General features: G+C 66.1%; 1 protein-coding gene across 3 annotated transcripts; it reads right to left on the bottom strand.

The window, feature by feature from the left end:
- Positions 1-1,918: 1,918 nt before the first annotated feature.
- On the bottom strand, positions 1,919-20,113 carry UAP1 (UDP-N-acetylglucosamine pyrophosphorylase 1). 3 transcript variants are annotated; one of them, XM_045838633.1, is made up of 11 exons: positions 19,897-20,113; positions 17,362-17,695; positions 13,054-13,258; positions 11,610-11,785; positions 10,372-10,544; positions 9,017-9,210; positions 7,969-8,109; positions 7,123-7,311; positions 6,159-6,209; positions 3,148-3,214; positions 1,919-2,429 (listed from the first exon to the last, which is right to left on the bottom strand). In XM_045838633.1, the coding sequence occupies exons 2-11, from the start codon at positions 17,639-17,641 to the stop codon at positions 2,337-2,339; spliced, it is 1,569 nt and encodes a 522-aa protein (XP_045694589.1). In that variant the 5' UTR covers positions 17,642-17,695; positions 19,897-20,113; the 3' UTR covers positions 1,919-2,336. The 3 variants fall into 3 exon arrangements, with proteins under 3 accessions (XP_045694589.1, XP_045694591.1, XP_045694590.1); XM_045838635.1 differs by having other exon boundaries at positions 6,170-6,209; positions 19,897-20,112; XM_045838634.1 differs by lacking the exon at positions 6,159-6,209 and having other exon boundaries at positions 19,897-20,112.
- Between the last annotated feature and the right edge of the window lie 7,769 nt (positions 20,114-27,882).

Below are 27,882 nucleotides of genomic sequence, written 5' to 3'. Positions count from 1 at the left end.
CACGCCTGAGGTGGCTGACGGGAGACCGAGGCCACCCAGAGAAGGTAAGGGGCGGGGGCTGCCGGGGGCCCCCCAGCTCTTGACCCGACTCTGCAGCATTTTTATTTCTGTCATGAAATTAGCGTCAGAGACGGGGTCTCCGGAAACAGCCCGGGGAGCCTCCAAACCTGAAACAGTGTTTGCAGACACGTAACCGTGCCCTGAGATGCCCGTGTTGAGAGTGAAGTCTGAAAGAAAATGGAGAGAAGCAGGCACACCCACACACACCAACACACACACACACACACACACACACACGTCTTCCGGGGGACGATACAAATAAGAGGCTGGTCAACTTTCTAATCGTTCATGTTCGAGTGTCACCAGGGGATGTCCCCATGGCGTGTCCCGCCCACCCCACGCATGTCCGCGGCCCACGGAAATGCACACGGGAGCATCTCAGACGCAGCCGGCGAAGGCCGGTCCCCTCCAAGCCAGACGAGGTCCCCGGCGGAGCCTCGTGCCGGTCGGTGCAGGACCAGCCCCCGCACCGGTCACCAACGGCTGGCTCCTGTCCGGCTGTTCACAAAGCGGCGGTCATCTGAGAACCCGGGGTGGAGAGAAGGAGGAAGCCGGTTTTGGAATAATACGCGGAAACTTAATTTGTAGTTTTCGGAGGAAAGAAGCAAATGAAGATGAAACCGGTGTTCTGGGTGGGAGGCTCTGAACAGGCTCAACATAAAAAAGGAGATTATGGGAATCTGAACCTATCGTCCACATTTCAGCTGCACACGTGGGAAAAAATGAGGAAACACGTCTGAAATAGCGCTTTTACTTGCCTGCCGACTGAAACGGGCATCTTCATTTCGCTTTCCCCAGTCGGGAGCGGAGCTGTACATAGTGGGCGGGGCCACGCTCTCGCCAGCCTTTCCCTACACGGGGTCTCCCGTGCACGGCAGCAGGGACACGGCCCCTGGCGAGGGGCCGCGGAGACAGGGCTGCACTCCTGCCTCCCACGGGCACGTGGCGTCGTCCGGCCCACCCACGCTGGGCGTGGCCTCCAGGCACGCGCCCCGACCCGGGCTCAGCCCGCAGCCTCCCGGTTCTCGGTGGGGGGGTGGGGGGGGCACTCCGCCAGCCGGGCCACCGCCGGGGCGCCTCACAGATCCTTTTCAGACAATGGGGTGGACAATAGCAATTTGTTGAAATTGTTGAAACAGACCAAAAAATAGGCTAAACACAGGATTTAGGCCTTGGCACGAAAAATAAATTTAGGTGTATTTCATGCTCTTTAAAACAAAGGAGAAACACCAGACCCCCCACTCGGTATCCCACAGAAAACCCTCCGTGGCCTGCCGCCAGCGGGAAGCGAACTGACGAGTCTCCTCCGCAGACGCGGCGGCCAGAACGCTCCCTCGCCCCGGACACCAACTGTCTGTGCTTCGGCCGATGAACGCTAGGTACAGGGTCTTCATAAAGCTCAGCGTTTGCATGCAGAGTGTATTTTAGACGCAGAACCCTTACAGATGATGTACGGCCCATATTCTAAGAACCATGTTATTCCCACTCCCTTTTTCACTAAAAACAAGCAAAACACCCACCTGGAAAGGCAGGAGTGACCCCCCTGGGCCCCAAGTGCCCCTAGGACCCAGGCACGGGGACCCAGAGCTGCTGAGGCAAGGCCCTGCGCCCCGGCAGGCACCTCCACCGAGGATGTGCCCGGTGCCCGCCCTCTGCCCACCCGCCCCACCGCGACCCAGTGCGTGCATGGAGGACAGCTCATCTCCAGGCGGGACCCAGGCCCAGGGTCAGACCGCTGCGCCAGACACCTTGAGTCTGCGGTTCCCTGCGGTGTCCGCCTGGGGGTTTTGTATTTTCTCGGGTTTCCTCTAAGTCTCCCCTTTTCCCGAGGAATAAAGTCCTCCAGGCACAAGCGACACTCCAGAAACAAAAAGAGTTTATTTTACTGTCCAGTTGTTTTCTTTAGAAAGTTCACTTTTGATAAAATAAAACAAAGGTTCGGTACCGTGGAAACCTTCCTGGGTGCACAGAGCATGGGACCACCCAGCAGGGCGCAGACCTGACACCCCGGCCCCCCGGCAGGGCCGCGCCGTGCGCCCGGGCCCTCCACAAGCTGACGTTCTCCTGGGCCTGGGGAACGAACACTGCCTGCCTGACTGAAGGATATAAATAAGACCTCCAAGGAGAGGAGAACCGTGGACACCCTTTCTGAAGTCCAGCACGTGGACACGGCGAAGGTGGGGCGGCTGCTCCAGTGTGAGGCTGGGAGGGGGTCCCGGAGGGTCCCGGCGGCCGTCGGCGGGGGAGGCGTCCCCTGCGCTGGAGGACGCGGCCCCTCACAGCCCGTTCTTCACCAGCTCGTGGACGCCGTGCTCATCGATGACCAGGGGCGCGTGGAACTCCCTGTTGGCCACGTGGCTCTCCAGGCCCTGGGGGCGACAGCGGGGACAAGGTCAGGGGCTGGTGCACGGTGGCCCCGTGATGCGGGACTCGTGATTCAAAGGCAAGAGCTGGGCTGCGATGCCCAATTTAAGTCAGTACAAACCCATCAGGTAAACTGCTAAACTGGGTTTCACGACCCAGTCGCAACCGCCTGAAGCAGTCAGCAGAAAGTACAGTCGTTCTGCGGACAATGTCGTCTCTGAAGTCGGCGGGAGGGTGCTGCTTCTCCATGGGATCACCCAACGAGTGCCGGCCCTCCCAGCCCGATGGCCGCGGACACGAGGCCCCACCCTCTCGGGCCCCGGCGGCGCACTGCCCAGCGGGAGGGCAGTGCCCCCACCTTAGGGGTGAGCGCATCAGTGCGTGAGCAGCCCAGACCCCTGCGTTCCAGCGCACGGGTGGGAAGTGAGCGGCCTGCGGCGGGAGGCGGACACGCCCTTGCTGAGAGGCCCAGGTCTCAGCCCTCAGGTCAAAGGGATAAACCGGAGGGCTCCAGCGGTGGGTGGGGACCGCACCCTCAGGGGGCGGAGCCAACCCCAGGTAAAGGACCCAGAGCGGACGTAGCTGGGCGGCTCCGCCCAGGGGGACCGCGCAGGGCAGGGTCCCCGCGCCGCTCTGGCCTCTCTGCGTGACCGCAGCGTGACCGGGACGCGAACCAGGACCAGGCTCTACTTCTTTAAAGAAGGAAAAAGCAAAGAAACTTACTTCTCCGGCGTAGGAGACGAGGGGAGAGATTTCGCACTGGATCGGGACGTCATTGGCATCCTTCAAGCTGCGAAGAGACCAGGCGCGTCAGGGACCGCGCCCGCGTGCTCCGCCAGAGCGAAGGGGCCAGCGCGCTTGCCCCCAGAGGCTGCCCACAGCAACGCTCCGCTAAGAAACGGCCCCGCCGGCCCCTGGGTCCCCTGGGGATCGAGCTGGCCTGAAGTGGTCAAGGTCAGAAGACGCCGTCTGGGAGGTGCACCCCTTCAGCCCTTCCAGCGCCTCGCTGCGCCGGGACACGCCCCTCCCCTGAGCCTCCTCCCATCGCGCCACTGGTTAAGGCGAGGAAGCGGGGGCCGTGCGCTGACCGCGCACCGCGCTGCAGGTCAGTCACCGGGTGCCATGGTCCCTCACGCCCCCCTCCAGTCCCGCACGCGGCCCAGAGACCCGGGCAGGAGTGTGAGCCGAGCTGCCAACGCTGAGGTCCCTCGCACGGCAGCCACTCGCCACCACGTGGGGCCACCCAAACTCCCCAGAACTGTGAACGTTCGCTGTGACTCTAGAACTCAGCTCTGCCACGTAATGGCCACGTTTCCAGTGCCCCGTGGCCAGGCATCCTGACGACTGGAGACGCAGGCGCAGAGCGGCCCCTACGCAGCTCCCGCCAGGGGCCCTGGGGGCGGCGAGGGCGGCGGTGACGTGCACAGGCGGCACGGTCACCGGCCACACTGACAGCTGCCTGCGGCCTCGGTGTCTGAACCGCAGGACGCAACAGCCGACCGGCGGCGTGTAAATCGCCATAAAGTCCTGGGCCCTCCAAGCTCTTCGCCGTTTCAGGGTCCCGGCAACAAGGTCCCCGGGGCCCGTCTCCCTCACCAGTGCCACAGCCCACGTCCCCACGGGCCCTGTCCCCACCCCGCCAAGCGGCCTGAGGCCACGGCACAGGCAGCAGTCAGCGGGCCCTGGGGCAGCCCCCCGGGGTCTCTGCCCAGCAGAACCACTGGACCCAGCGGATGCCGCCGGCCGCTCCCCCGCTCTCAGGCCTGTGCCAGCTCCCCCCACCGGGGCCTGCGACCCTGCGGCCCACCCACCCTCTGGGACGCAGCCCGGGCCCGGCCTCCCCGACCGCCGCTTCCCGGCAGCGGCCTCCTTCGCTCCCTCGTCTGCGATGAGGCTCCAGAGATGCCGGCACCGCCTCCCGGGGCCGCCACCGCGTGTGCCCCGCACGGAGCACGGAGCACACGGACACGCACCTCGCGTGTGCGCGCCCGCCCCTCCCAGCGGGCTGCCAGGAACAGCGTGTGCCCTGGTGCGAGCGGCTGCTGCCCTGGGCGCACTGACGGCACCCGCGGGTCCGGGCGGCGGCCCTCCCGACCCCGTCAGGTCCCATCCAGACGCCCGGAGCCAGGGCGGCTCAGAGCCACGTGCACCACACGGCGGGCGGGGCCCTACCGCCCGCAGCCCCGAGGGACGGGGGTGCCAGGCCCGGAGGGGCTCTGACCCGGGGAGCACGCAGCTGGTCCGGGCTCAGCGTCCCTCCGCCCCGGAGGCCGGAGAAACCGAGGACGTCGACGTGAGTGCGCAAAGCGGGCGCCCTGAGGAGGGAGGACAGGAGCCTGTCGCCAACTTAAGATCCCAGGGGAGGGCAGTGGGCCCCAGGAGGCTGCCGCCGGGCCTGCGTTCACAGGCGAATGCCGGTCAGCAGGGGACCACAGAAATGGTGTCCCTCCGCCAGAACCCAGCCCCCCTCCCTCCCATTCTCAGGGCCCCGGCGGCCCCCACTGCCCCCCCCCCGCCCCCACCGCTCACGCCGTCTCCTCTCTGGGGGACCTGGGGGTTTCAGCAGGAGCCACGTGACCTCGTTTGGGGACAATGGCTCCAGGGCAACTACTCCACAAATGGCTCAATCAAAGTAAATGGGGAGAAGAGCACTAACTGAACACACTCGAGCGAGGCCCAGCTGTGTATGACTTCTTGCGTCCCAGACGGCCAGGCATGTGGGTAAGCAGCCGTCACTTTCCAGGTGGAAAGCTGTGGTGCAGCGAGAAGGAGGTTGGGGGCCCACACTTATTTCTTGAGTCACAAAGGCGGCCCGCTCCCAAACGCTGCAGGGACAGGAAGCGAAGGGCTGGGCCCCCGGCGGCCCCGCGTGAGGGGCAGCGGCCATCGGTGGCTCCGAGAGGAAGCCAGGCTGGGAGCCCGTCCGGTGGGTCAGGGCCACGTCCCGCAGGGCACAGGCGACCGGCTCGGGCAGGAGAGCGCGCGGGCGAGACCCACACCAGCGCTCCGCCGAGCGGAGAAACGGCCGGCCCGGCCCCTCTGCTCTGCACACGCTCCCCAGTTCCCCCAGCCAACAACGCGAAACGCAGCCTAAACCTCGTCCCTGTGGTCGTGGAACAAGCACAGGACGCCGGCCGTCAGCCCTGAAGGTGATGGCTGTTCCTGGCTGGGGCGCCCAGAGGAGGGAGGACACGTGGTGAAAGTGACCTGCTCCGGGGACAGACAGACTCGTGCCTCGGAGCAGGGCAGTAAGTGACGAAAGGGGCGTGGAGAGGCCAAAAGGGGCGCTGCTCGCGCGAGAGTAAACCCGAGAGCGGTGGTCTGCCCAGCCCGGTTAGCAGCCCCCGCCCCCGCCCCGCCCCCGCAGCCTGAGTGTCCCTCCGGTCCGGTCCGGTCCCGTCCGGGAGACGCACAGCACAGAGTGTCTCTCGCCCGGCTGTGCCCACGCGGAGTGGGCGCTCCCGGCCCGCGCCCCGCGCCGGGTCCTACTGCCCCTGCACTCGCGGGTCCCCGCGCGCCCAGACACCGGGGGTGGGTCTTAGTGAGCATGCTGCCCGCGCCCAGCATGCACCGCGCGTCCGAGTTAGTGCCGCCCAGGCAGCCGCCTGCCACCGAGGAAGCAGCGGAGCCCCCGGAGCCCCCGCCCGGCCGCGGAAAGGCAGAGCCAGCTGCGCCGCGTTAGTGCGGGGAAGCGCAGCCCGTCACCATGCGCCGCGGCAGGCGGGTATATTTACTTGTCACTGACATCGGCTGTGCCGGCCTCGGGCTGTCGGCTCGCAGCGGCGCTGGGTGGGAACAGAGAAGCGTTAATGGGAAAGGGCGAACCAGGCGCGCCAGTGACGTGCGACCGCCAAGTGCACGCGACCGGGAGGCGGCGTTTACGGTGAACGGTGCACCTGGCGACAGAGAGGGGGCGGCGGGGGTGGGGGGGGCGGCGCTGAGGCGGGGGCGGGGGGGGGTGCGGCTGAGACGCACCCCTACGGCCACGGCGGAGCATGAGCGCGCCCGGGCAGCACCGAGCAGCCGGCCGGCGCCCTGGCGTGCGGCCGCTCGGTGCCCCTGTGCCCGACGCGCCGTCCGCGGGAACGCAAACCTCCCGGCAGAGCGCGCCCACGGGCCGACCTGGCGGGGCTCTGGGTGCCGGTGGAGGTTGCTCGCGGAACACACGACTGAGCCTGGAGGGCTTCACCCCAGCGCTGAGCAGGCCCCTCCTCGTTTTAGTCCCGAAACCCCAGAGCATTCAGACAGCTGCGGTCCCCGGGCGGTGAGGGGCGTTCCCTCCCCTCCTGGCGCCTGTCTCTGTGACCTGAGGGCGCCCGCGGGGCCGGGGCCCTGTGTCTCGCAGGTCCGTGGGGGTGGTGGGACTTTCGGGGGACCCCACAGCGAGCCGTGCCGTGAGCCCACAGAGGTGTGAGCCCACAGAGGTGAGCGAGACCACCGCGCCCGCCTCTGGTACGGCTGCTGCTGCCGGCCTGGCCCGCAGGGCGCACCAGGGGGCTGCCTTCGACCGTCCTCCGGCGGGGCCACTTCACAGCACAGTGGACACGGCCTGAAGACCCGAGGGACTCGGCAGGGACTCCCCTCTGAGAGGGCGGAGCTGTCGTGGGTGCACCTCGGCCAGCGCCCCCAGGGACCTGCCTTTGTTAGGGGCGGGGGACACCAGGGAGCGGGCGTGGCGGGGTGCGGTGGGCGGCCTACCGGGGAATCGCGGGCAGGCGGGAGCCGTTCTCGTCCACGAAGTGGCCGCCGGCGTTGAGCACCCAGCAGTGGTGCAGGGACATGAGGGCGTGCCGCGCCGTGGTGGGCGTGTCCTTGCCGTCCTGGCTGTCGGCGTTCTTCAGCGGCGAGAACTCGTCCTCGCGCAGCACCTCGAACACCGCGAACCTCCTGCGCGGAACCACACGCGGACGGATGGAGGCCCGGCTGGAGGCGGAGCTCCGCACAGGGACCCCCGCCCCCACCCCCTTTCCGGCAGCTACGCCTCCGCGCAGCGCCTGCAGGCTCTCTGGCCCGGCTGCGGGCGGGGGCGGGAGAAGCAAGGCTGGTCTCCACCGCGGAGTGAGACCACCCCCGCCCCGGCGGCTCGGGCGGACTAGGAACCTCGGCGCACAGAGGCGCCAGGAGCGTCCGCTCCGGGGAGCAGGAAGGGACGGAGCGTGTCTGGTGGGAAGACCACTGCTGGCCGGCCTGTCTCTGCATCTGCACACCGGTCAGCCCGGAGACGCCCGTCTCAGACCAGGGTGGCCCTGGTGGAGACGCCTGCTCTCAGGTGGCGAAGAGCCCTCAACCAGGGCCACCCTCTGCCTGACCCGTGGTCTCGGCCCAAACAGCGACCCGAACCACCCGGCAGGACAGCGGGCGGCGGGCGAGGGGCTGCGAAGAGCAGCCTCAGGGGCACCCGGCCACCCGCGGGCCGCAGCTCACACGCGCTGAGACCCCACCAGACCCCACGCCCGCCATCGGGCCAGGAACGGCGTCCCACCGGGGACAGTGCCAGGCAGGTCCCGGGCACCTGCTTCGTCTGGCCGGCCACGCGGAACCTACTTGGCGAACTGGAAGATGTCGAAGACGAACTTCTCCATCTTGATTCCGTTCGGCTTGTCGGGCCTGACGAGCCGGCCCTGGGGGTCCACGTAGGGGATCTTCTTCTGAGCCACGTGGTGCTGCAGCCGGGGCTCGTACACGCTGCGCAGGACGGGAGAGGCCGCTGTGCGGACGCCGATCGCCACATCTCCCTGGCCGCCACGCGAGAGCCCCGTGCCACGTGAGGCTCCCCAGGCCACAGAGCGCCCGCCCACCGCTCACGCCAGGTCTGCCCCGACCCCAGGTTTCGTAACCGTTCTCCCGTCAGAGCTCTCCCGGGAGCCGAGGTCGGGCGGACAGTCGGGCATCGACGGCCACTGCGGTGGACTAACGGGGCGCGAGCAGCACCGTGGGCAGGGGAGCGGCGTGGGCCCGGCGCTGACGCTCTGAGCGCAGTGACCGGGCGGTCACCCCGAGGGCCCGGGGCTGTCCAGTGGAGCACCGGGCGGCAGAGCGCCCTCCACCCTGAGGCCTGGGGACACACAGTGCGTCCCCCACTTGGGCCTCAGGGCGGACCGCCCCGCCTCCACCCCGGCCGCGGGCTCTGCTCCGGCCACTCGACCGCACCAGCTCCTCCAGGCTGGCGGGGGGCCCGCTCCCTTAAAGTGCCGGAGCGGCCCCGCAGCACACGTCCACCCCACGTCCACCTCTGGGAGGGCTGGCCCAGCAGCCTGAGGACATCCGCACCCTCAGGTGTCCAGCTGCGGGACAGGCGGGGTCATTTTCAGCCCGCACTTCCCCAGGCCCTGGCTGGCAGGGGGCGGGGGGAGGAGAAAGGGCGACACTGTGCCCTCGGCTCACGGCCCGGGAGCAGGCTCCTCGCCCACCAACCGGCAGCCACGGTGTGAGGCTCTGCCCCCGGTGAAGGGGCCCCTCAGGACGAGGACGGGCTCTGCAGGGCCGGCCCGGGGCACCTCCCACTTCCCACGCTGCTCCGTTCCTGACCGAGGATGAAGGAAGTCCCCCAGAGCCCCGCCCCCAGAGCCCGAGCCCCCGCCCCCGCCGGTACCTGACCACGTCCCTCAGGAACGGCACGGTGAAGAAGTGGTTGGCGATGTTCCCCGCGCTGAACAGCAGCCGCCCGTCCGGGCCCCGCCGCTGCGCCGTGGCCAGCGAGATCTCGCTGTACTCCACCACCTGGTACACGCCGTCCACGCGGCACACCACGCCCACGGGCTCCGTGGGGTTCGTCTTCTCCACCACCTGCGCCGGACAGACAGCCGCCACTGCATCGGCCGCTCGCTCCCAGAGGCCACGCTCGCGGCTGCGCTTACGTTCTCTCTGCGGCGGCGTCGCGTCAAGAGGGATCTTCACCTCCAGGCGGTCACCTGCCCCTCCATCTTCCTCGAAAGGCCCTTTCCAGCCGGAAGCGAGGTTTCACGCCCAACCAACCAGGGGGCGGAGCGCCCGCCGGACCCGGAGCCCAGAGGAGGCGCCTGCCTGGGAGCAGTGCACGCGCGGAGCCGGCCCCCCCACGCACGCACGTAGGTGCCAGGGGCCGCGGTGCTCCGCCCTAGCTGGCACCGCGCCAGCCGCCCTCCCGCTCCAAAGCGGCGCCTCCCTCAGCTCCCTCCCAACGCAGCACCGGCCTCACTTGCCGGGGCCCCGCCAGGCAGCGGGGCAGAGCGGGCAGGTCCTGGGCCCTATGGGAACTTGGGACGCAAAGGCCCCCCAGCTGATCGGCTTCCCACGCCAGAGCTCGCGTGGGAGCTGCTACGCTTTCAAAACAGTCTGCAGACCGTGACCTGACCGTCTGCCGATGGCCCTGGGTCGGTGGGGAGCCGGGGAAGGTGTGCCGGAAATCAGGGGGAAACGTGGGGACGTGTGATGTCAGACCGACCCCACAGGTGCCCCGACCCGCCAGCGTCGGCGCTGCAGCGACAGAGATGCTGAGCGGGCCAGGGCCGGGGGCAGGGCCGTGCCGCACGGCCGGACGGACCCCCCAGCTCAGGGTCAGCTCGGGGCCACTCGGCAGTTCTTAAACCCAGCCAGCCACCCCTCTCCCCGGCCTGCCCAGCGGTCCTGTCGCGGGACACCCTTGGGATGCCCTGTCACCCGCCTTGCTGACATCTGAGTCCACCGCCTGCGCCACCCGCACCCGCGACTCCCGCGGCCTGCTCTGGCGTGCGTCGGCACTGACGGGCCATCCCCGGGCGGGAGCTGTCGCGGGCGAGTGCACCGAGTTCCTTCTAGAGGGAAACGCTGCCAGTTTAAGGTGGGGGTGGGCGGCCGAGTGCTTCGGGGGGATGGAAGGGCCTCAGGTGGCCCGGTCACCCCAGTGACCCCGGCGGGACTCGCGCACACCCAGGAGCCGACAGAGAAGGACCGCGGGGGCCGCGCCCGGAGGACGGAGGCCTCACTCACCTTCGCCCCGCAGTCCGCGCCCTTCTGCAGGCAGAACCCGACGAACCGCGGGTCTGCCACCCGCACCAGGATGTTGTCCACGCAGTACACGTGCACGGCCGCCACGCCCCTCCGCTCCATGTCCTCCACCACGCGCTGCGCCGCCAGCGCCCGGTACAGGCCGCCGTTCCCGTCTGCGGGCGGGACAGGCCCTCAGCACGGCCACGCCCCCGGGAGGGCCCCCCCCCGCCCCCCCCGGAGGCGGCTTCCCGGGGCCAGGGAAGCGGGGCGCCCACAGGGAAGATGCGGCGTCGCCACGCTGCGAGACCTCGAAGGGGACGCGGCCCGGCCACCCGGAGCGGGACGCTGCCCAGGAGGGACAAGTCCACCCCAGAGGGCGTGGCTTCCTCTGGAATCTGCCCCGTTCACCGCGCAGCCGTGGCAGGCGGCGCAGAACCGTGTGCCGGCCGGCGACGGTCTGGGACAGGTCCGGTCCCACAACCCGATGGGCTCTGTGCGCACGGCCCGCCCACGGCGCCCGCCTCCCGCGGGAACGAGCGTTTCGTGCCAGACCCTGGGTCTGACCCAGGCTGACGCCGGCCACCGCCCCCCCCACCCCGTCTGCGTTTGCTGCCGCCCGACACACGCCCGCCGTGGGCAGCCTGGGCCGCAGCCTAAAGGAGAACGAGAGCCCAGAGGTCAGGGAGGGAACGGGGAAGAGCGCTGCTCGCACGGACTGAAGAGAACCGCGCGGAAGGGGAGGGAGCGGACTGAGAGCGCCACGGCCCGTGTCCTGTCGGCCGCCTCCTCCAGGCTTCCTGCACGCGCGGGCCGGCGTGGGCACGAGGACCCCCCCATAGCTCCTCCCCGGGCACCACACCCGGGGCCTCTGACAGCGAGGCCAGCGCTCTGTGAGGAGGGGCGTGGCGGACAAACTCCGACTCGGCCCGGCCCGTCCCGTCCCAAACTGCAGGAGCCGCCCGTGTCCGCGGCCAAAGCCGCGGCACCGCGGCCACCGCTGTGCAAAGCGCGGGGCGGAGAGCCTGAGCCGGGCCGGTGCGGCCGGGGCAGACCCCACAGAGGGTAAAAGCACACCCATTGCCCCCGCAGGCTGTGACGTTTTTAAAAACCACTGCCAATTGAAAAAAAAAGTACGTTAATTTTTAACACCCAAACCCCCATGTTAAAAAGAAAGTAAGAATTCGACGGTGTTGGCTACGGCCGCCTCTAGTCCCCGCCGCCCACGCGAGGCCGCCCACCTGGAGCCATGGAGACCTTGTGCTTCTCCTCCAGGATGACCTTGCCGTCGAAGCTCAGGGCCGGCAGCATGCCCTGCTGGAAGAAGACGACGTCCTGCGCCCGCAGGCCGAAGTGCCGGTGCCTGGCGAAGAACTCCCGGGTGGACTCCATCGTCCGGCCGCTGGTCATGATGTACCTTGCGAGAGAAAGCCCGCCCCCTGAGCGGCCGCGCGGCCCCCTTCCCGCCCGCAGGAGGGCTGAGTGGGCCGGGCCTGCTGCAGGGGGCTCCCCCGCCGCCCTCACGCTCCGCGGCACCCGAGGGCTCGCGTGACAGCGCCACACACCCCGCAACACACGGCCCCCGGCCCGCTGAAGCGAGTCCGACTGTCCCCGAACTCTGGGAAGGTGGACTTCGCGATGAAGACCCCTGCCCTACGTGAATAGGGACAAGAAGGCGACTGCAGTACACTCTGACGAGCTCTCTGGTGCCTGCTGCGACCGTCTGGAAACGGAGCCTGGGTCTGGTTACCGGCCTCGAAACCACAAAGCGAGCTGCGCCCTGTGCGGCCCGAAGGCCCGGCCCAGCCAGGAGGCCCAGGGGGGCTCCCGTCTATGGGGGGCACCAGCAGCAGCGTCCCGAGGTGTCTGATAGGTGGCTCGGGGAGGAGACGGGCGGGCCCACCCCGCTGGTGTCTGTGTCTTCGACAGAGCGCCCTGGGCACCTGGAGGTCTGCATGCCAACAGCTTGGGCACGACTCACAGGGTGACAGAGGGGCCCACAAGAAGCAGGACTCGCGTGCCGTGAGGGGAGGAGGAAAGCCACGGGACCGGGGAGGCCTGGGCTACGGGTCCGACAGTGGCCGCTCAGAGCACCAATGTCCCTCTGACGACGTCCCCAGAGGGACGGAGACGAAACAGGAGGTGGGCCAGCCCGTGCGGGAAGCGCCAGGCCCCCTGGGAGAATGTCCGGAAGGTGTCAGGGCTGCAGGAGCAGCCCTGATCAGACTAGACTTCAGGACAGGGAGCGACTCTCCCGGGGGCTGAAGACAGCAGCTGCCCCTTCCTCGTCTGTTTGCCGACTGGGGTCCAGGCAGGACAGAGAGACCAGCGGAACCCAGGGCAGCAGGGACCGCGGACCGCGGTGCCGGGAACAGTGGAGCAAAGCCTTCCCGTCTCAAAGATCCGGGTGTCCGACCAGACGCCGCACACACGGCAGACGACCGACCAGCACGAGGCTGCCGGAGTGAGCGCACCCGCCGCCAGGACACACGGGGGCCGGCCGGGGCCAGCGCTGGAGGAGCGTGCGTGCTGCTCCCTGAGGGGCGGGACCCCTGCTTGGGTCGCCCTCACACGCCCGGCCTCCGACCTGTGAAGCCGCAGCTCCCGAGCCCGCAGTGGGGCCAGGCGCCGAGTCTGCCGTGGGGGAGGCGCACCCCCCCCACCCGCGGGCCCCGGGCGTCTCACCAGGGGATGGTGCACGGGCGGCCCCAGCACTTCTCGGCCAGCTGCTGCAGCTTCAGGATGCGCTCCGCCTGGATCTGGAACAGGGTCTTGCGGGACGGCAGGCCCACGTCGTACATGCCCTTGGGGTAGGCCACGCCGAGCCGGGTCCCCTGCCCGCCGGCCAGGAGGAGGACGGCCACCTTGCTCTGGGAGATCTGGAAAAGCCCTGGGAAGGGGGCGCTGGGGTCAGCGGAGCCCCGGGGTCCGGCACGCACAGGCACAGGCCGCCCTCCCACGAACCGAGTGGGGCCCACGCGCAGTCCTAGGGGCTCTCTTGTGGATAAGAACACTTGCGTGAGGGAGAAATTCACCCGCACAACCCAACAAATGCCAAACAACACACTTCAGTGAACTAGCACTCAGTTTCCTGACTGGCATTTGGGTTAAGTACATTTATGCCCAGTTAACATTCCTGAGCCTTGGTCTTTGCCGTCCAGTGTCACCAGAAACTACGAACTTCCCCTCCTCCAGATCTGCAGGAATACGGAAACCCCAGAAAAACACATCGCTGGATCACCACGGCATCTTTCCCTTGCTGGACACGAGAGTTAGACAGCTTCCTCCGGGGGTGGGGGCCGAGAGCGGGGCCGACCAGAGGTCAGGAGAGAGCCCAGGGCCAGGGCACAGGCGCCGCGCCCGGGGCTGGGCCCCACCGCCCCTCCCTGGCGTCCCGGACACGCTTCCTGGCGCCGTCTCCAGGCACCAGAGAGTTCACAGCCACGTGTCACGGCTCCAGCACTTCCTGGGTAACTTCCCCCTCAGGCAAGTCCCTCCCCCCCTTCCCCCCCCTCCCCCCCGCAGACACCTTGACGTGGGCACCTGCCTGGCTGGGCAGGAGGCTGCCAGGCCGCTCTGCCAGTGTGGGACCTGGACCGGGCATGGGGGGCACAGGCGGCTGACCGGGGAGGGGGCAGAGCAGAGGCCCTGTCTGTCATTTTTAACCACGGCCGACACTGGCGTCACAGGTGAACTCTTCCCCAACACGTCGAGCGCACTTCAAGCACGCTGGGTGAGCGGGCCGGTCGAGGGAACCTCTGAAGCACCGCGGTTACTGGGGATCCCCGCGAACTTCACCGGCACAGCAGCGACGTCACGTGACGTGACATGACGTGACATGACGTGTGGGCAGGGGGAACGCTCCCCGAGGCTCAGAGGCGCGGCTGAGCTCTGCGGGGGCTGCACACCTGCCTCAGGTGCGACAGCAGCAGGGGACGAAACGGGCTGGAGCACAGGTCGCACCTTTCTGGTAACTAACCGAGGGATGGGGCTGCGGGGGGGCGGGGGGGTTCATCTCACGGCTTTCCTCTCTGAACACCTGTTCCCAAACATGCTTGAAATGTTTCATCACAGCAAACGATTGAAGCAGGCTACGAAACTACACACGCACCATAACCCGTGCGAGCGTGCGTGTGTGTGCGTGTGCATGTGTGCGTGCGAGAACACACCACCACATGGCCGCCTCTGGCTCGTGGGTGGCGGCAGTGTCCGGTTCGGCCCGTGACCGTCAGTGACTCCCCCCCCTCCCACGGGAGCACGCGTGACTTGTGGAGTGACACGAGCCCGTGGAACACGTCAGTGTGCCGTCTCGGGAAGAGGGCAGTGAACTCCCTCCCCGAGGACCCCTCCCCGGCGGCCGCACGACCGAGAGCCCCCTGGGGGTGAGTCGTCCAGTGTCCCCCGGGCAGAGAGGGCCGGCCGCGGGTGCGGACCTGCGACCACACTGTGGAGTTGGAAGATTCCTCTGTGCTTAGCGTAAACACGCAGTTGTTTTTGAAAGAGGGGCGGGGGGGTATTAAGCAAATGTATTTTCCCAATGGAGCGTCTTTCCTAAAATGACTCCTGGCCGAAGCTTCTGCTTCTCTCTCGAGAGCTCAGCGTGGCAGGACGGAGGTTTCCTGGTTGCTCCCCCACAGCTGGCCGGGACGCTTAGAAGAATTAAAACAGAGTCTGTCCTCCGCAGGGAGCACTGTGGCCACCTGAGTGTCTTCGTCAGCGGTCTTCCCCGTCGGCAGCCCCCAGGCACTCTGGAACGACCGCGCAGCGCTGCCCTCTGCCCCAGTCCCGTCCCGGGGGGGGGGGGGACACGCCGCCTCCCGCCCCAGCACCGGCCCCTGGGGTGCGTCCCTCCTGGAACAGGCGTCACCACGCTCACGGGGGCACCCTCCCCCCCCGACGGCCCCTGCGGGAACCGCGCCCTGCCAGGGGGTTGCACATGTGGAAGTGTGGGGCTGAGCAAGAAGGACACAACGCCAGTGACAAAGTCTCCTTCTCCACACCCACGAGTAAACATCTCCCCGGACCCGGAGCCAAGAGGAAGTTTGCTCTGGACCTTCTGGCACTCGCGAGGGCGCACAGGTCCCCGCGTGCGATCTAGAGGAGAAGCCGTACGTGCAGGCTAGCTGGACGGGCTCCAGCCAAAAGGCCGTAAAGACTCGGGTTCTGGAGCCTGGAGAGTCACTCCTGGCCCTCACGCCGCAAGGTCAGCGCCGTGGCCGTCCTGTCCACAAGGGCTGACCTGACGCCGCGCCCCCGGGGCTGCGGGGCGTGCTGGCAGTGGGGGTCCTGGGGGGGGACCCAAGGCTCGTGGGGCTTGGAGCCGGAGTCCCGGCCTTTCTGAGGCGCGGGGAAGGAGGCGGACCGGCGAGTCCTCGGGCAGCAGGGGTCACGGTCCCTCAGACGCCCTCCTTGCCCAGGGCTGTCTGGAAGCTGCTCCCCCAGCTCAGCGGCGGGGCCTCCGCTGAAGAGAAGCTGGCTTGTCACTACCAAGCCCTTCAGAGCCGCGAGGCCCTCCTTGAAGATTGTCCACCTGTTTTCAGTGGTCTTATGTCTCCAGCCCTTTCAATAAAACTCACGCAAAGATCAGAGTCATACCACAGGTCAACTAGGACCGCTCCCGTGGTGGGAAGGGAGGGGAGGGGAATGGAGACCCAGCTGCTCAGACTCCGCTCCCCAGCCCACCCGAGACAGTGTCCGGGAGTGGGACCCCTGGGGCTCTTTGGAGCACAGTTTGAAAGTCGGCTGGTCTCTAAGTCCAGACAAAAACACAGAGAGCTACACAGAGGGCCGGTGACAGCAGTCACCTCTGTCCTTGGGAGGGAGGGCAGTGAGTGCCCGAGGATGGGAGGCGGGACAAACAGCCACAGGGGGCGCGCGCACAGACCACGAGGCCCACCCCCACTGCCACCACTGCCCCCTGAGGAAAGTGGTCATCGGGGCCGGGCGGCGGGGGCGCAAACCCCACAGAGCGGAGGAGCTGACAGCAGCCTCTCTGTGCCGTTCCTGCCGTTCTGACGCTACTTCTGCAGTAAGGTCGTGGTTTTTAAAAAGAAGGACCGGCCTCAGATCAACCACGCCCTTGGGCAATGGGTCCGGAGCTGACCGGGAGCACTCGCGAGACTCGAGGGCCCGGGCTGCGCGCCCCGTCAGACTGTTGTCCCAGGGGACGAGGTCACAAGGCGCCGGCCCTCACCTCCAGCCACACAGCGGCACGTGAGGGGTGCCCCCGACCGCAAAAGCACGACTTAGTGCTAGTCACAGGGGCAGGCTCCTGCTCCGCTTCAGAGGAAAAAGCACCGGGGACTTGGCAAACATGTCGACCGACCGACAACGGAAACCTGCTCCCAGCGGCGTGTGGTGCGCAGTCCGCGGGGCGCGCCTCGGGCTGCTCTGCCGGGCTCGTGAGCAACCCTCACCGCAGGCGGGACGAAAGCGAGGCTGCACCAGCGCCCTCCTGGCTCCTGGGACCTGGGGCCTGCACCCAGCGGACACGGCCGTGGGCCAGACAGTGCGCAGTGAGGCGCGGCACGGGGACAAGAGGCCCCCAGGCAGAGCTGCAGGAGGCGGGCACACAGCGGCCCCAGGGCAGCGTGAGCAGAAGCAGGAGAGGCCCCCCTGGGGTGCCCAGGGGGAAAAGCAGCAGGCCTGGCGAGGGGGGGAGGAGGCGGAGACGGTGCTTGCTGGGTCGGGCAGCACGAGCTCGTGGGTCGTGCTTCAGGCAGGGACCGCTGGGAGCGGGGGCACTGAGGGGGGGAGGGACTCGTGGTGGTTTCAGACCTGCACAGGAAGAGGCCCGAGTCGGGCATGGGCGCGGGCAGGGGACCAGGGACTGGCAACGGCAGGCGCGGGTCTGAGCAGAACTACCGCCACTTCCTGACGGTCACCTGGCCGAGGCAGCGCGACGGTCCCGGCGCCCATCACACAGCCCGCCGGCCAGCGCGGCACAGCGCACCTGGCAGCCGAGCCCGGAGCAGCCCGCCCGCCCGCCCGCACCTTCGCTCTCCCAGGCCTGGAGCTGCTCCTGGTCCCGCGTCGCGCTGCCCAGCACCTCCCGGGGCACAGGCTCCATCCGCGCGTCCACCTTCTCCAGCCGAGAGGACTGGCCGAACCCTTCCGTGGCCTTCTGGAAGAAGACGTTCAGCTCCTCAAAGTCCATGGCCTGGAGCTCTGCGTAGAGCTCCTCCCGCTGGGCCTCGTCCAGCTCGTCCCAGAACTGCAGCAGGTGCTCCTGCCCCGCCCGGGACAGCCTGAGTCTGAGGCCAGTGACATCCATGATGCTCCGGGCGCCCGCTCTGCGAGGACGGGGGTGGTTTCTGCTCCTATAAACCTGCAGGAGGAAGGATCAACGGAAGGTCAAGGTCCACCCTCAGAACCTGACGGGTGTTTCTCACGACGAACGAGCGCACGCGGGACCTGGAGGGCGAGACACGAACGTCTGTCTTCCCATCGCGAGTCCCGCGCGACAGCGGGGCCGTGAGCCGGCGCAGCCATGAGCTGGCACGCGGCGTGACCTGCTGCTGGGCGCTGCCCCAGCCCCTCGCCTGCATGGTCTCGCTCAGCCTCCACAAGGCCGTGACGTGGGTCCTCCCCTCGTCTCTGCCGTCGGCGGCTGAGCGGGATGTGGGCACAGGCAGACGGGCTCCCGGGCTCCCGCGCCCCCGCACGCCGTCAGCCCCCCTCGCACGCCCCCTCTGCCCCCCGAGCTGCCCCGGAAGACCCTCACGCAGCCTCGGGTCTCAGGCAGCCTCCTTTCTGCTCCGGAGGGGAAGCCTCGGGCGCAGCGGCTGCGGGGCGGCAGGCACTCGGCCCGGCAGGCGCTCAGCCCGCTGGAGGGAAGCGGGAGGCTGATGCCTCCACAGCAGGGGGGACCAGAGCTGGGGCGACTGGAACGGCGGCTGGGGAACGAGCAGAGGCCTCTCCCCGCAGGGCCCTGTGGTCCAGGCAGCGGCGCGGGGGTTGGGGGTCAGGGGGGCACTCGGAGCAGCCAGTGTGCTGGTCGGAGGCAGGCTTGGCGGGACGGCTCGCTGCCGTGTTGGGGACGACGGTCACGAAGGCCCAAGGGGAGCCAGCTGGCTGTCGTGGAACCACCAGACTGTCTCCCCGAGAGACGACACGGCTCCACACGGTGGCTGAGGTGGGGACGCGCAGGGGCAGATGCAGACCTGGTGACGCGTGAGCGGAGAGGCAGGCCCGACCTCCACTGAGGGCCGTGGGCAGTCTGAGACGAGGGTCAGTCATCCCAAGGGAAGAGCTGACAAGACTCGACACGCAGGCGCCTGCAGCTCAGAGGTGACGGGCACACAAGACCCGAGTCAGGGCTCGGTGGGACCCCAGGAGGGCGGCCGGCAGGCAGAGCAGGGGGCTCCCTGAGATGTCAGAGGCCTTTCTGCTGGCACACGTGGGCTTCAGAAGATAGGATGCCGTTGCTGAATTTTAAAAGCACACCATGTGCCCTGGCCAGTGTGGCTCAGTGGACTGAGCGCAGGCCTGCAAACCAGAGGGTCGTGGGTTCGATTCCCAGTCAGGGCACACGCCTGGGTTGTGGGCTGGGTCCCCAGTAGGGGGCGCACGAGAAGCAACCACACACTGATGTTTCTCTCCCTCTCTTTCTCCTTTCCCCCCTCTCTGAAGATAAATAAATACCATCTTTAAAATAATAAAATGAAAATATACCATGTTGAAGAGACAGCTGGGAGACACAGGTTCCTATGAAACGATTTTTCCAAGCACCGGGGGAGACCTGAGAGCAGGAGTCCGCGCCCGTGGTCCCTCCCCCGCCGTGGGGACGCCATGCGAGCGGTGTCACCCCCCTGAGCACACCCTTGCCCACGCAGGGGACGCTGCCCGGCAGCCCGCGGGCCGAGTGCTCGAGGCGCGCACACGGCAGTATCCCACTTTAAGCTCCGAGCTGACCTTTTCCTAAAAGCCGTTGACACCCACCCACCTCCGGGCGAGAAAACCAGTCCGAGCAAATAAGGCGCCCGGGCCGCCCGGCCTCGCCCTCGGGGCGGCGTGTGTGGGACTTTCTCGGGCCGAGAAGCCGCAGAGGCGGCGGCGCCCTGGTCCCCTGACTCCGGCGGGCGCGAGCACAGCGCTCCGAGCCCGATGCCGCGCGCCCGACGACCACAGACCCGGCATCACCCGCCTCCGAGCGGCTCCCGCCCGCTCGCGACAGCGCCACCCCTGCGACCGGCGGGCCCGGCCCACCCTCCACGTGTCCGGAGCCCTCCCGTCCCCGCGCCCGGCCGCCCTCCGCCGTCTCCAGGGCTGTCCCACGCCGCGAGCGGCGCGCGTGGGCTCCGTGCCGCTGTCACGTCCCGCCGGCACCCGCGCCCCCGGGGCGCCGCCCTCGGAACCGCTGTCGCCCCCTCCCCCGCGGGGCCCCGGCCCATCGGTGCCCGCCACCCCGTCCCCGGAGCCCCCGCGGGCCGAGCTGCCGCCTGGCCCCGGCCCCGTCCACGTGCGACCACCGCTGGCTCCACACCCCGCCCCCGGCCCCCGGCCCCGCCGCCGGGCCCCGCCCCACACCTGGTCCCCGCTCGTCGCTCCGCGGTGCGGCTCTCAGCGCACGACCTCTCCGCGACGGCGTCCGCTGGGCTCGGCTCGCGGCCCGCGCCGCTGGCATAAATACCGCGGTCCGGGCGGGCGGCGCGCCGGGGGCTGGCCGGGGGCCGGGCGGGGAGCGCCGCCCGCCAGCCCGCCCCTCCGGCGGCGGACAGCTGCCCCGCGGAGGAGGAAGCGCGCGCCGACACGTCAGCGCCGCGAGCGCGGGGCGCGGCCTGAGCTCCGGGGGCGGGGCCTCGGCGCGGGGTGGGGCCGCCAACGTCACTCATCCTCCCGGCCAATGCGGGCGGCGCTGGGCTTCCGTCACGCACGGCCCCGCCCACGTGCCCCAGCCCAGAATGCCGCCCGCCTGGTGCCCGCGCGCGGCAGCTGCGCCAGTGGTGCCCGCACTCCGGCTCCGGGGCGGGCCACGGCCCCGGGCGCGTGTCCGGACGCCCGCGTGGCGGTTGCGAAAGACCCGGTTTCTCAGCCAAGATGCCTGCGGGCGGGCCTCACCCTTGGACCTCCGGCTCCACTCCTCCGGGTGCCCGCAGCGCCCCGCCGGCCAGTCTCGCGTTTTCAGAAGGTCCTGAGCGTGAGGCCAGGCCCTTTTGCTTTTGCAAAACAGGCGCGAAAGGAGACAGGGCGTGGAAGTGCAGGGATTAGGTAAACTGAGGCAGTGAGAGCAAGCCCAGGGCCCGCCCGGGGTGACTGTGGCCTTCCCCTCCTCGGGTTCTGGCTGAGTGACCCCGAGGCCACGGAGGGCCTGTGTTTTAGCTCCCGTGTGCACCGCCAGGCTTGCCCCGGCCTCGTGCACGTGCTGCACGTGCAGGCGCGGGCTCGGCACTTGGCCCTTAGAATCGTCGGTTGCGTGTGAAGTTGGGATGCACTTGGCAGTTTTGCAAGAAACACGAATGCTGAGTCACCATTGAATTAACGCGATACATGAAGAATTCCAGGCATTTAGGTGACTCCTTCCTCCTTCCCGAGTGCAAGTGGCCTTTTCATTTCCTTTGTGAGTTGCAACAGCAGCCACTGCATGAAGAAACAGACTAATTCAGGAGGTTGAGTCCTGCTGGGCTCAGGCCTGCATTCAGGGGGTTGAACATGCTCCTCTCTCATAACCCCAGAACTTCGCCCTTTTAGCTGTGCATCTGACAGCCGCCTGGAGTGTGAGTCAGCGCCTGATATTGCTGGGGTCTCTTGCTGGGCAAGTTTATTAACTCTCGGGCATCTATTCCTCATCTATACAATTTTTTAAAATACCCGTGCCATGACTGACGTGTGTGGCTCCATAGGTTGGGCATCATCTGGCAAAGTGAGAGGTCGCTGGTTCGATTCCTAGTCATGGCACATGCCTGGTCAGGGAGTGTATGAGAAGCAACAGATGGATGTTTCTGACACACGACGTGTCTCTCCCCCTTTATCCCACCCTTCCCCTCTCTCTTAAAAAAAAAAACAACCCCACCTTAAGGTTGTGCTGAGGATTAAACCAGTAAACACAAATAACAAATGTAGAATAGAATAAATACTAAATAAATCCTAATTTTTGATATTTGATATTTGATATTTGAGTGCTTCCTTTCTCGGGCACTGTAGTAGCTCCTGGAAACCTTGATACACATCCCGTCGATGGGAAAGCCTTCTGCCGTCTGGACCCTGACGTCACGGGGAACATTCCTCTCAAATCTGCCATGACATCGGAGAAGAAAAACCACTCCATCAGTGGTGCCAGGTCCCACGTAGAGACCTGGAGCCTGCCCACCACTGTCACCTTCAGCGTAGGGAAGAGTTTAAGACCATTGTTTTCTAAAAAGATACTGATTGTTACTCCTCAACATTCCGACTCCTCGAGAAAGAAATACACGAGGGCTTGGAGAAACTCGAACCGGGCGACACAGACTCACAGTCCCAGTGCCACCCTCACAGGGAGCGTGTCCTCCAATCTCGCTGAACTCGGTCTCCCCCTTTCCAAAGCGAGGGCGATGCCTCCTTCGCACGGGCAGGTGGGCACAGCAAAAGTCAGTGAGCAGGAGCCTCAGGCAGGGCCCGGAGGGCTGCGGGCATGCATCACTCCCAGAGGAGTGAGCGAAAAAGAACAAAATCTTTATAAAGAGTCGAGAAAAGAGGGAGAATCGGGGCCTAGCACAAGTGTGCGCAGTGAACTATGATGAAATCAGATTTTTTACTTTTACCCTTTTTGCTAATTTTGGTTTTCTAGCTCCAAGGCATAAGAAAGGTTTTCATCTCTTGCTGGATAAATACCCAGACACTTCTCACACCAAAGAGTTACTTCTACCCTTTAAGACCTTTCTCGCCCACACGGCCGGATGCTCCCGGGGCCGTGACTATTCAACGGCAGATGGGAGGCATCAACGGGGGCAGCTGGACAAGGGAAGTCTCGTGAGGCTTCAGAATAGGAAAGAGTGCGCAGAACAATCCCGATTTTCAAAGGGCAGGAGCGGGCACCTGGGAAACCCCAGCACATCAACGCGACTGACTGCAGCTGTGAAAATCCGCGATGAGGCTCAGTCAAGCATGTCAGCAAGGCGGCAGGCGCACACAGGAGCGACAGGAGTTCTCACGGACACACGCGACCAGTGCTCAGGAGACGTGATGCACAGAAACCCCGTTTACAGCAGCAGCAGAGAAAAATAAACAACTCAGTATGAATCTCACGGAAAATGTGCAAACCCCATTGAGGAAAGCTGTAAAACGCTCCTGCGGAAGACGCTTGGTCAAATGGAAAACCACCCCCAGCTAACTTATAAATTGCAGTCCTTGTTGAATTAGAAATGTGTAAGTCAGCCAAGCTGATACCAAAGTGGTCATGGACAACGAAACAAGAAAGAATGGCTAGGGAAACACGGGGGGAACATGAAGCTACAGAAGAAGCCTGCCCATCAGATATAAAACATGCTAAGAAGCTTCTGCAATTCAAACAACGTGGGACCCGCAAGTGACTGGCGGAACAGACTAGACGGTCCAAGGCAGGCCCGAGGACCGTCTGGCAAAGGACGCACCTCCCAGCACTGGAGCGAAAAAGCGACTTTTGTCGTAGCAAGAGGGACGACTGGGTAGCCACTTGAAACGAGGTGAAACCAGACCCACACTTCACACCATTCACGAGAATAAACTTCAACAGAGATGGCAGCGTAAAGTGAGAAATCATACAAGTACTGGAAGAAAACAAGTCATACTACACCTAACTACCAAGAAATAACAGACAGAGAGAGAGACTGAGAACTTCCACAAAGCGTCTTTCAGGAAATATTGTTAAAGGAAAAAAGCAAAGTGCGCCTGAGTATTCACAAACGAAACACAGGGACATTAGAAAAATACGTATATATCTGCTTATCTCCAGGGAAAAGAAAAAAAAAAAACACAAAAACACAGGAGGGACAGGCCAGACATCTCGTCTTCTGGAAGGACCCAGCTTACTTCCCAGAAGTGCATTCCCTCGTCAGAGTCTGGCCCGGCTCAGGGCCGGGGTCAAGGCCGGGCCTGAGCCCGCATGAGGTCACCGTTTCCAGGAGACGGGCGGCTGGAGTGGAGGCCGGGCTTTGACCCTCCGAGGACACGGCACCTCCTGCTCCCGGGAGATCACCGCCCCTCCCGCACTCCAGACGCCCTGCAGCTCAGCGTGTGTTCTGAAATATTGTGAAATAACGAACCCACCCTGCTAAATGTTGGGTTTTTATTTTGGCCAAACTACAGCTCCTTGAAACCGACCATCCCGGTCCCTCCTGATTTGCAGTTTTGAGATCCACGGTTTCAGTTGCCCACAAAAAATATTAAATGGAAAATTTCAGAAACAAACAACTCCTGATTTCACACTGAGGGCTGTTCTCTGCGGCGCGATGAAAGCCCGCTTGGCCCCGCCGGGTCCCGCCCAGGACGCGAGTCACGCCGTGTCCAGCGCGCCCACGCTGCAGCGCTGCCCGCCTGTCCGCCCTCGGGACCACCTTGCTCAGAGGCTGAGCCGTCGCGACGTCTCCGTGCCTGCGCTCCAGTCGCCGTTATTTCACTGCACAAGGGCCCACCGCGCAGGAGGAGCGACCACGGCATGTCCAATCTGCCAGTGAGGAGCCGCAGGGGCTCCGCTTAGGGGGTCCAACCTTTCGGCCTCTCTGGGCCGCACCGGAAGAACAGGAGTTGTCCGGGACCAATGCGTTAAATACGCAGACAGTAGTGAAAACCGATGAGCAAACATAAAGGCTTCACGTAAATTTACGGTTCTGTGTTGAACCGCGCTCGCGGCCATCCTAGGCCGCATGCGGCCCGTGGGCTGCGAGCTGGACCCCCTGTGTCCAGGTGAACAGGTGTGTGCAGGCAGGAACAGTGCGGACGGGGCTTGGTGGCATCCACAGTTTCGGGCACCCTCTGAGGGTCCTGGAGTGTGTCCCCCGCGGGTAAAGGGGGGCAACTGGAACTGAGGAGGGGTGTCGGGGACAGAATGGAATGGACCAGGGAGAAAGCAGGCGAGCGTGACAGCATGTGACCGTCACAGAGACCAGCGCCTGGGGCTCCGCACTGAGTGCATTTTCTCGGGTGGGAGAGTAGGCCCCCATCCCAGGGCTGTGGGCCGGCGGTCCTCCGGGCCACGTCCCCTACCTAGCTCACAGACAAGAAAGCAGGATCCCCCCAAAGTGAGGGGGCTTCTCTAAGAACCACCCGGGGGTTTAGGACGGAGGAACCCGAGGGGCAGGCGGCTGCTGGTCGCCGTGGAGTTCTCAGTCCTGACTCTGATGCACGGGGGCGTGTCCGCGGGGAGACCCCGAGGGAACCGCCCGGATCGGTGTCTGACCTTCCCTGCTACCCGAGGGCACCGAGTTTCGAGGCGAGCCTGCATCCTCGCCTACCTGGTGCCTGGTCGGCTGGGTGACCGCCCGCCCACAGCCTGGCCTCGGCTCTCTGGGAGGGGTGATGTATTCGGGCTCATTGTACTTTCTGCCCTGTGCTCCTCAACTCGGTACGAATGGGGCGCAGGGGCTACTGCTGGACACCCCTCCGGGCACATGCTCCTCCTCCGAACCCACAACGGACGAGACTGGCTCGGTGGGCCGGGTGCTCCAACGGGTTTCGCGCCAGGCCCCGTCCTCCCCTCGGCCCCCGAGCTGCTTCCCGCGAACAGAAGGGCCGGCACGGCCATGCACACCTGGCGGCGCCGGCTGCCCCGGCGTCACAGCTGAGCTACGAGGACGCAGCCCCAGCGCACAGCCGCTGGGCACCGGTGTCCTGCGCCCCCCACCCAGCGGCGGTCTCTCGCTCGCCTCCTGCCTGGACTGCCCAGCACAGCGGGTGAGCCCTGGCCCCCGCAGGCAGAGCGTGCGTCTGAGCCCTGGCCCCGAGCGACCGAGTGACCGACCCTGGACAGGTTAGTTGACGTCACTTGAAGTCCCGCATTCCCCGCCCGTGAAATGGGGCTAATGACAGGCCCTACCTACTAGGGCTGTTTGGGTTGAACCTTTTTAAAGTGCCTGGACCATTTCTGACTCAGAATAAGAAAAATAACATGAGCTAAGTTGTGGGGTGTCGGGGATTAGGCGCAGAGCGAGTGACTAAGCCGAACCCCGGGGCCCGCCCTGTGGAGGGGAGGGTCCCCACCCTTGGGTGTGGGCTGGCCCCCTGACGTGCTTCTGACTAAGGGCTGGGACGGGACGTCAGGCCCGGGTGCCAGGCTCTGGGCTGCTCCCGGCGAGGGCCCGCGGCGGGGGGGCGGGGGGGGGCGGAGTTTGCACCTCTCCTTGGGCTGCCGGTGGCCTCGGGCAGGAAAACACCAGCGTGCAGCCCTGACCCCGGCAGGGCCGCAGCCACAGAAGGTCACTCCTGCCGCCGGCCCGAGGGGGCAGGGCCCTCCCAGGCAGCAGACGGGGCTGCAGAGAAACACAGCTGTTCCGACCGTCCCGCTCTGCACCGGACCCCGCGGCCCCCGGGCTACTAGGCCTGTCGCCAGCACGGTCGCTCCCCCCACTTTCCGGTCGCCGGCTGTCACTGCTGTCCCCTGGACCCCTGGGAGAACCTTGCTCTCCTCTCACCGAGGAACCAGAAACGGGGAGCTCACCCATGGAGCTGCGGGCTCACCCCCCACCTGCCCACCGCGTGCCCTCCCTGGCCTCTGTCCTGCCCTCCCTGCCCTCTGTCCTGCCCTCTGTCCTGCCCTCTGGCCTGCCCTCTGGCCTACGCTCTGTCCTGCCCTCTGTCCTACCCTCTGTCCTGCCCTCTGTCCTGCGCTCTGTCCTGCCCTCTGTCCTGCCCTCTGTCCTGCGCTCTGTCCTGCCCTCTGTCCTGCCCTCTGTCCTGCCCTCTGTCCTGCGCTCTGTCCTGCCCTCTGTCCTGCCCTCTGTCCTGCGCTCTGTCCTGCCCTCTGTCCTGCCCTCTGTCCTGCCCTCTGTCCTGCGCTCTGTCCTGCCCTCTGTCCTGCCCTCTGTCCTACGCTCTGTCCTGCCCTCTGTCCTGCCCTCTGTCCTGCCCTCTGTCCTGCCCTCTGTCCTGCCCTCTGTCCTACGCTCTGTCCTGCCCTCTGTCCTACGCTCTGTCCTGCCCTCTGTCCTGCCCTCTGTCCTCCTGCAGCATCTCCCCGTGCCTGGGGCAAACGGCTCCCTGTCCCGCCCCTGTCCCCACGGGCTGTGCCCGCCCTGCCCGGCCTGCCCACTGCAGTGCTGGTCCCCAGCCTGGCTGGTCCTCACCGACCTCCTGGTCTACGCCCATTCCACCCACCCCCACCCCCCACCAAGCGCCTCCTCAGCACTCTGCTGACCCCGGGCTCCTCCCTCCTCGGGCCGGAAGCCCCGGAGTCGTCCTCGGCACGATCTCTCTGGCCAGATCCAACCCCCCAGGGAGTCCCTGGGCTCTGTCTCTGAAGCGTCCCGGACAGTGTCTTCTGCCTCCAGGCAGGCCACCCTGCTTCGGCCACAGCCCCTGCCCTGGCCACGCTCAGAGCCAAGGCCGGCTCCCAGGAGCTCTGCCGCTCCAGGGGACACCTGCTGCACCCCTCCCTCCACGGCTCCTTAACTCACTGCTGAAAAACAAGGCCCAGCGGGAACCTCCCCGCCCGCCCCCTGTCCTCCGGGTCCCGCCCTGGTCCACCAGATGCCGGCCACCTGGAACTCCGACCTTGTCCGGAGCACCTTTCCCGCCCCTGCGCCTGGGATGAGTGGCAGAGGTGGACAGCTGACTTCCCAGCCCGCACACCACCGGGCCCCGGGCCCCAGGCCCCATCGTGGCGAGGCGGCTGGGAGGCCTGGCGGCGGGGCGGCAGCAGCACACAGACCCCCGCGCGCAGCTGCTGCAGCCGGAGGCTCCTTCACGCTCCTGTCTGTGACGTAAGGCTGAGATTCAAAAGCCAGAAACTTTGGAGTTTTTTTAAAGACATTTCTTAATTTTTTTTATTACACAGATATTACAAGCATTAAAATTTGGAATGTTCAGGAGAGGGAAAGAAGGAGCAAGGGGAGAAGAGGGGGAGGTGGGGAGGAAGGAGGCAGGAGAGGAAATCGCCCCAAGGACCTGCCACGGCAAACCGCTCCGTTAACGGTTACATTTCACTCGCACTCTCGGACCACCCAGGGGCTGGGAGGGGCCTCGTGGCGTACCGAAGCCACACCCGGCCCGCTGGGCTCGCTTCCCACCCACAGGCTTTCGACGAGACCTTCTGGGGTTCGCTCGGGAGCCCGCGGCCTTGCTGGCACCTCACCCAGACCTGACTGCGTCCGTCTTGGCCGTAGAGACTGTTTTTAAAACAGATTCTGGAATCTTCTCCAGACGGAAAAAAGAATGAATTTAGTTAAACTGTGCTCCCAGCAGTTACAGTAAGAGTGATCAAATATAAACAGACCACCCAGGACTGGAATAGATCCTTTAAAAAAATATTTATTTTCAGAGAAAGGGGAAAGGAGAAAAGGAGGGAGAGAAACCACTGTGCGGTTGCCTCTGGTGCGCCCCCCACTGGGGACCTGGCCTGCACCTGAG

This window comes from Phyllostomus hastatus, unplaced genomic scaffold, assembly GCF_019186645.2.
Source record: "Phyllostomus hastatus isolate PE091 unplaced genomic scaffold, TTU_PhHast_1.1 phas_contig_283, whole genome shotgun sequence".
Lineage (NCBI taxonomy): Eukaryota > Metazoa > Chordata > Mammalia > Chiroptera > Phyllostomidae > Phyllostomus > Phyllostomus hastatus.
The sequence above is the reverse complement of the archived record's forward strand: the minus strand, read 5'-3'. Positions and strand labels throughout refer to the sequence as shown.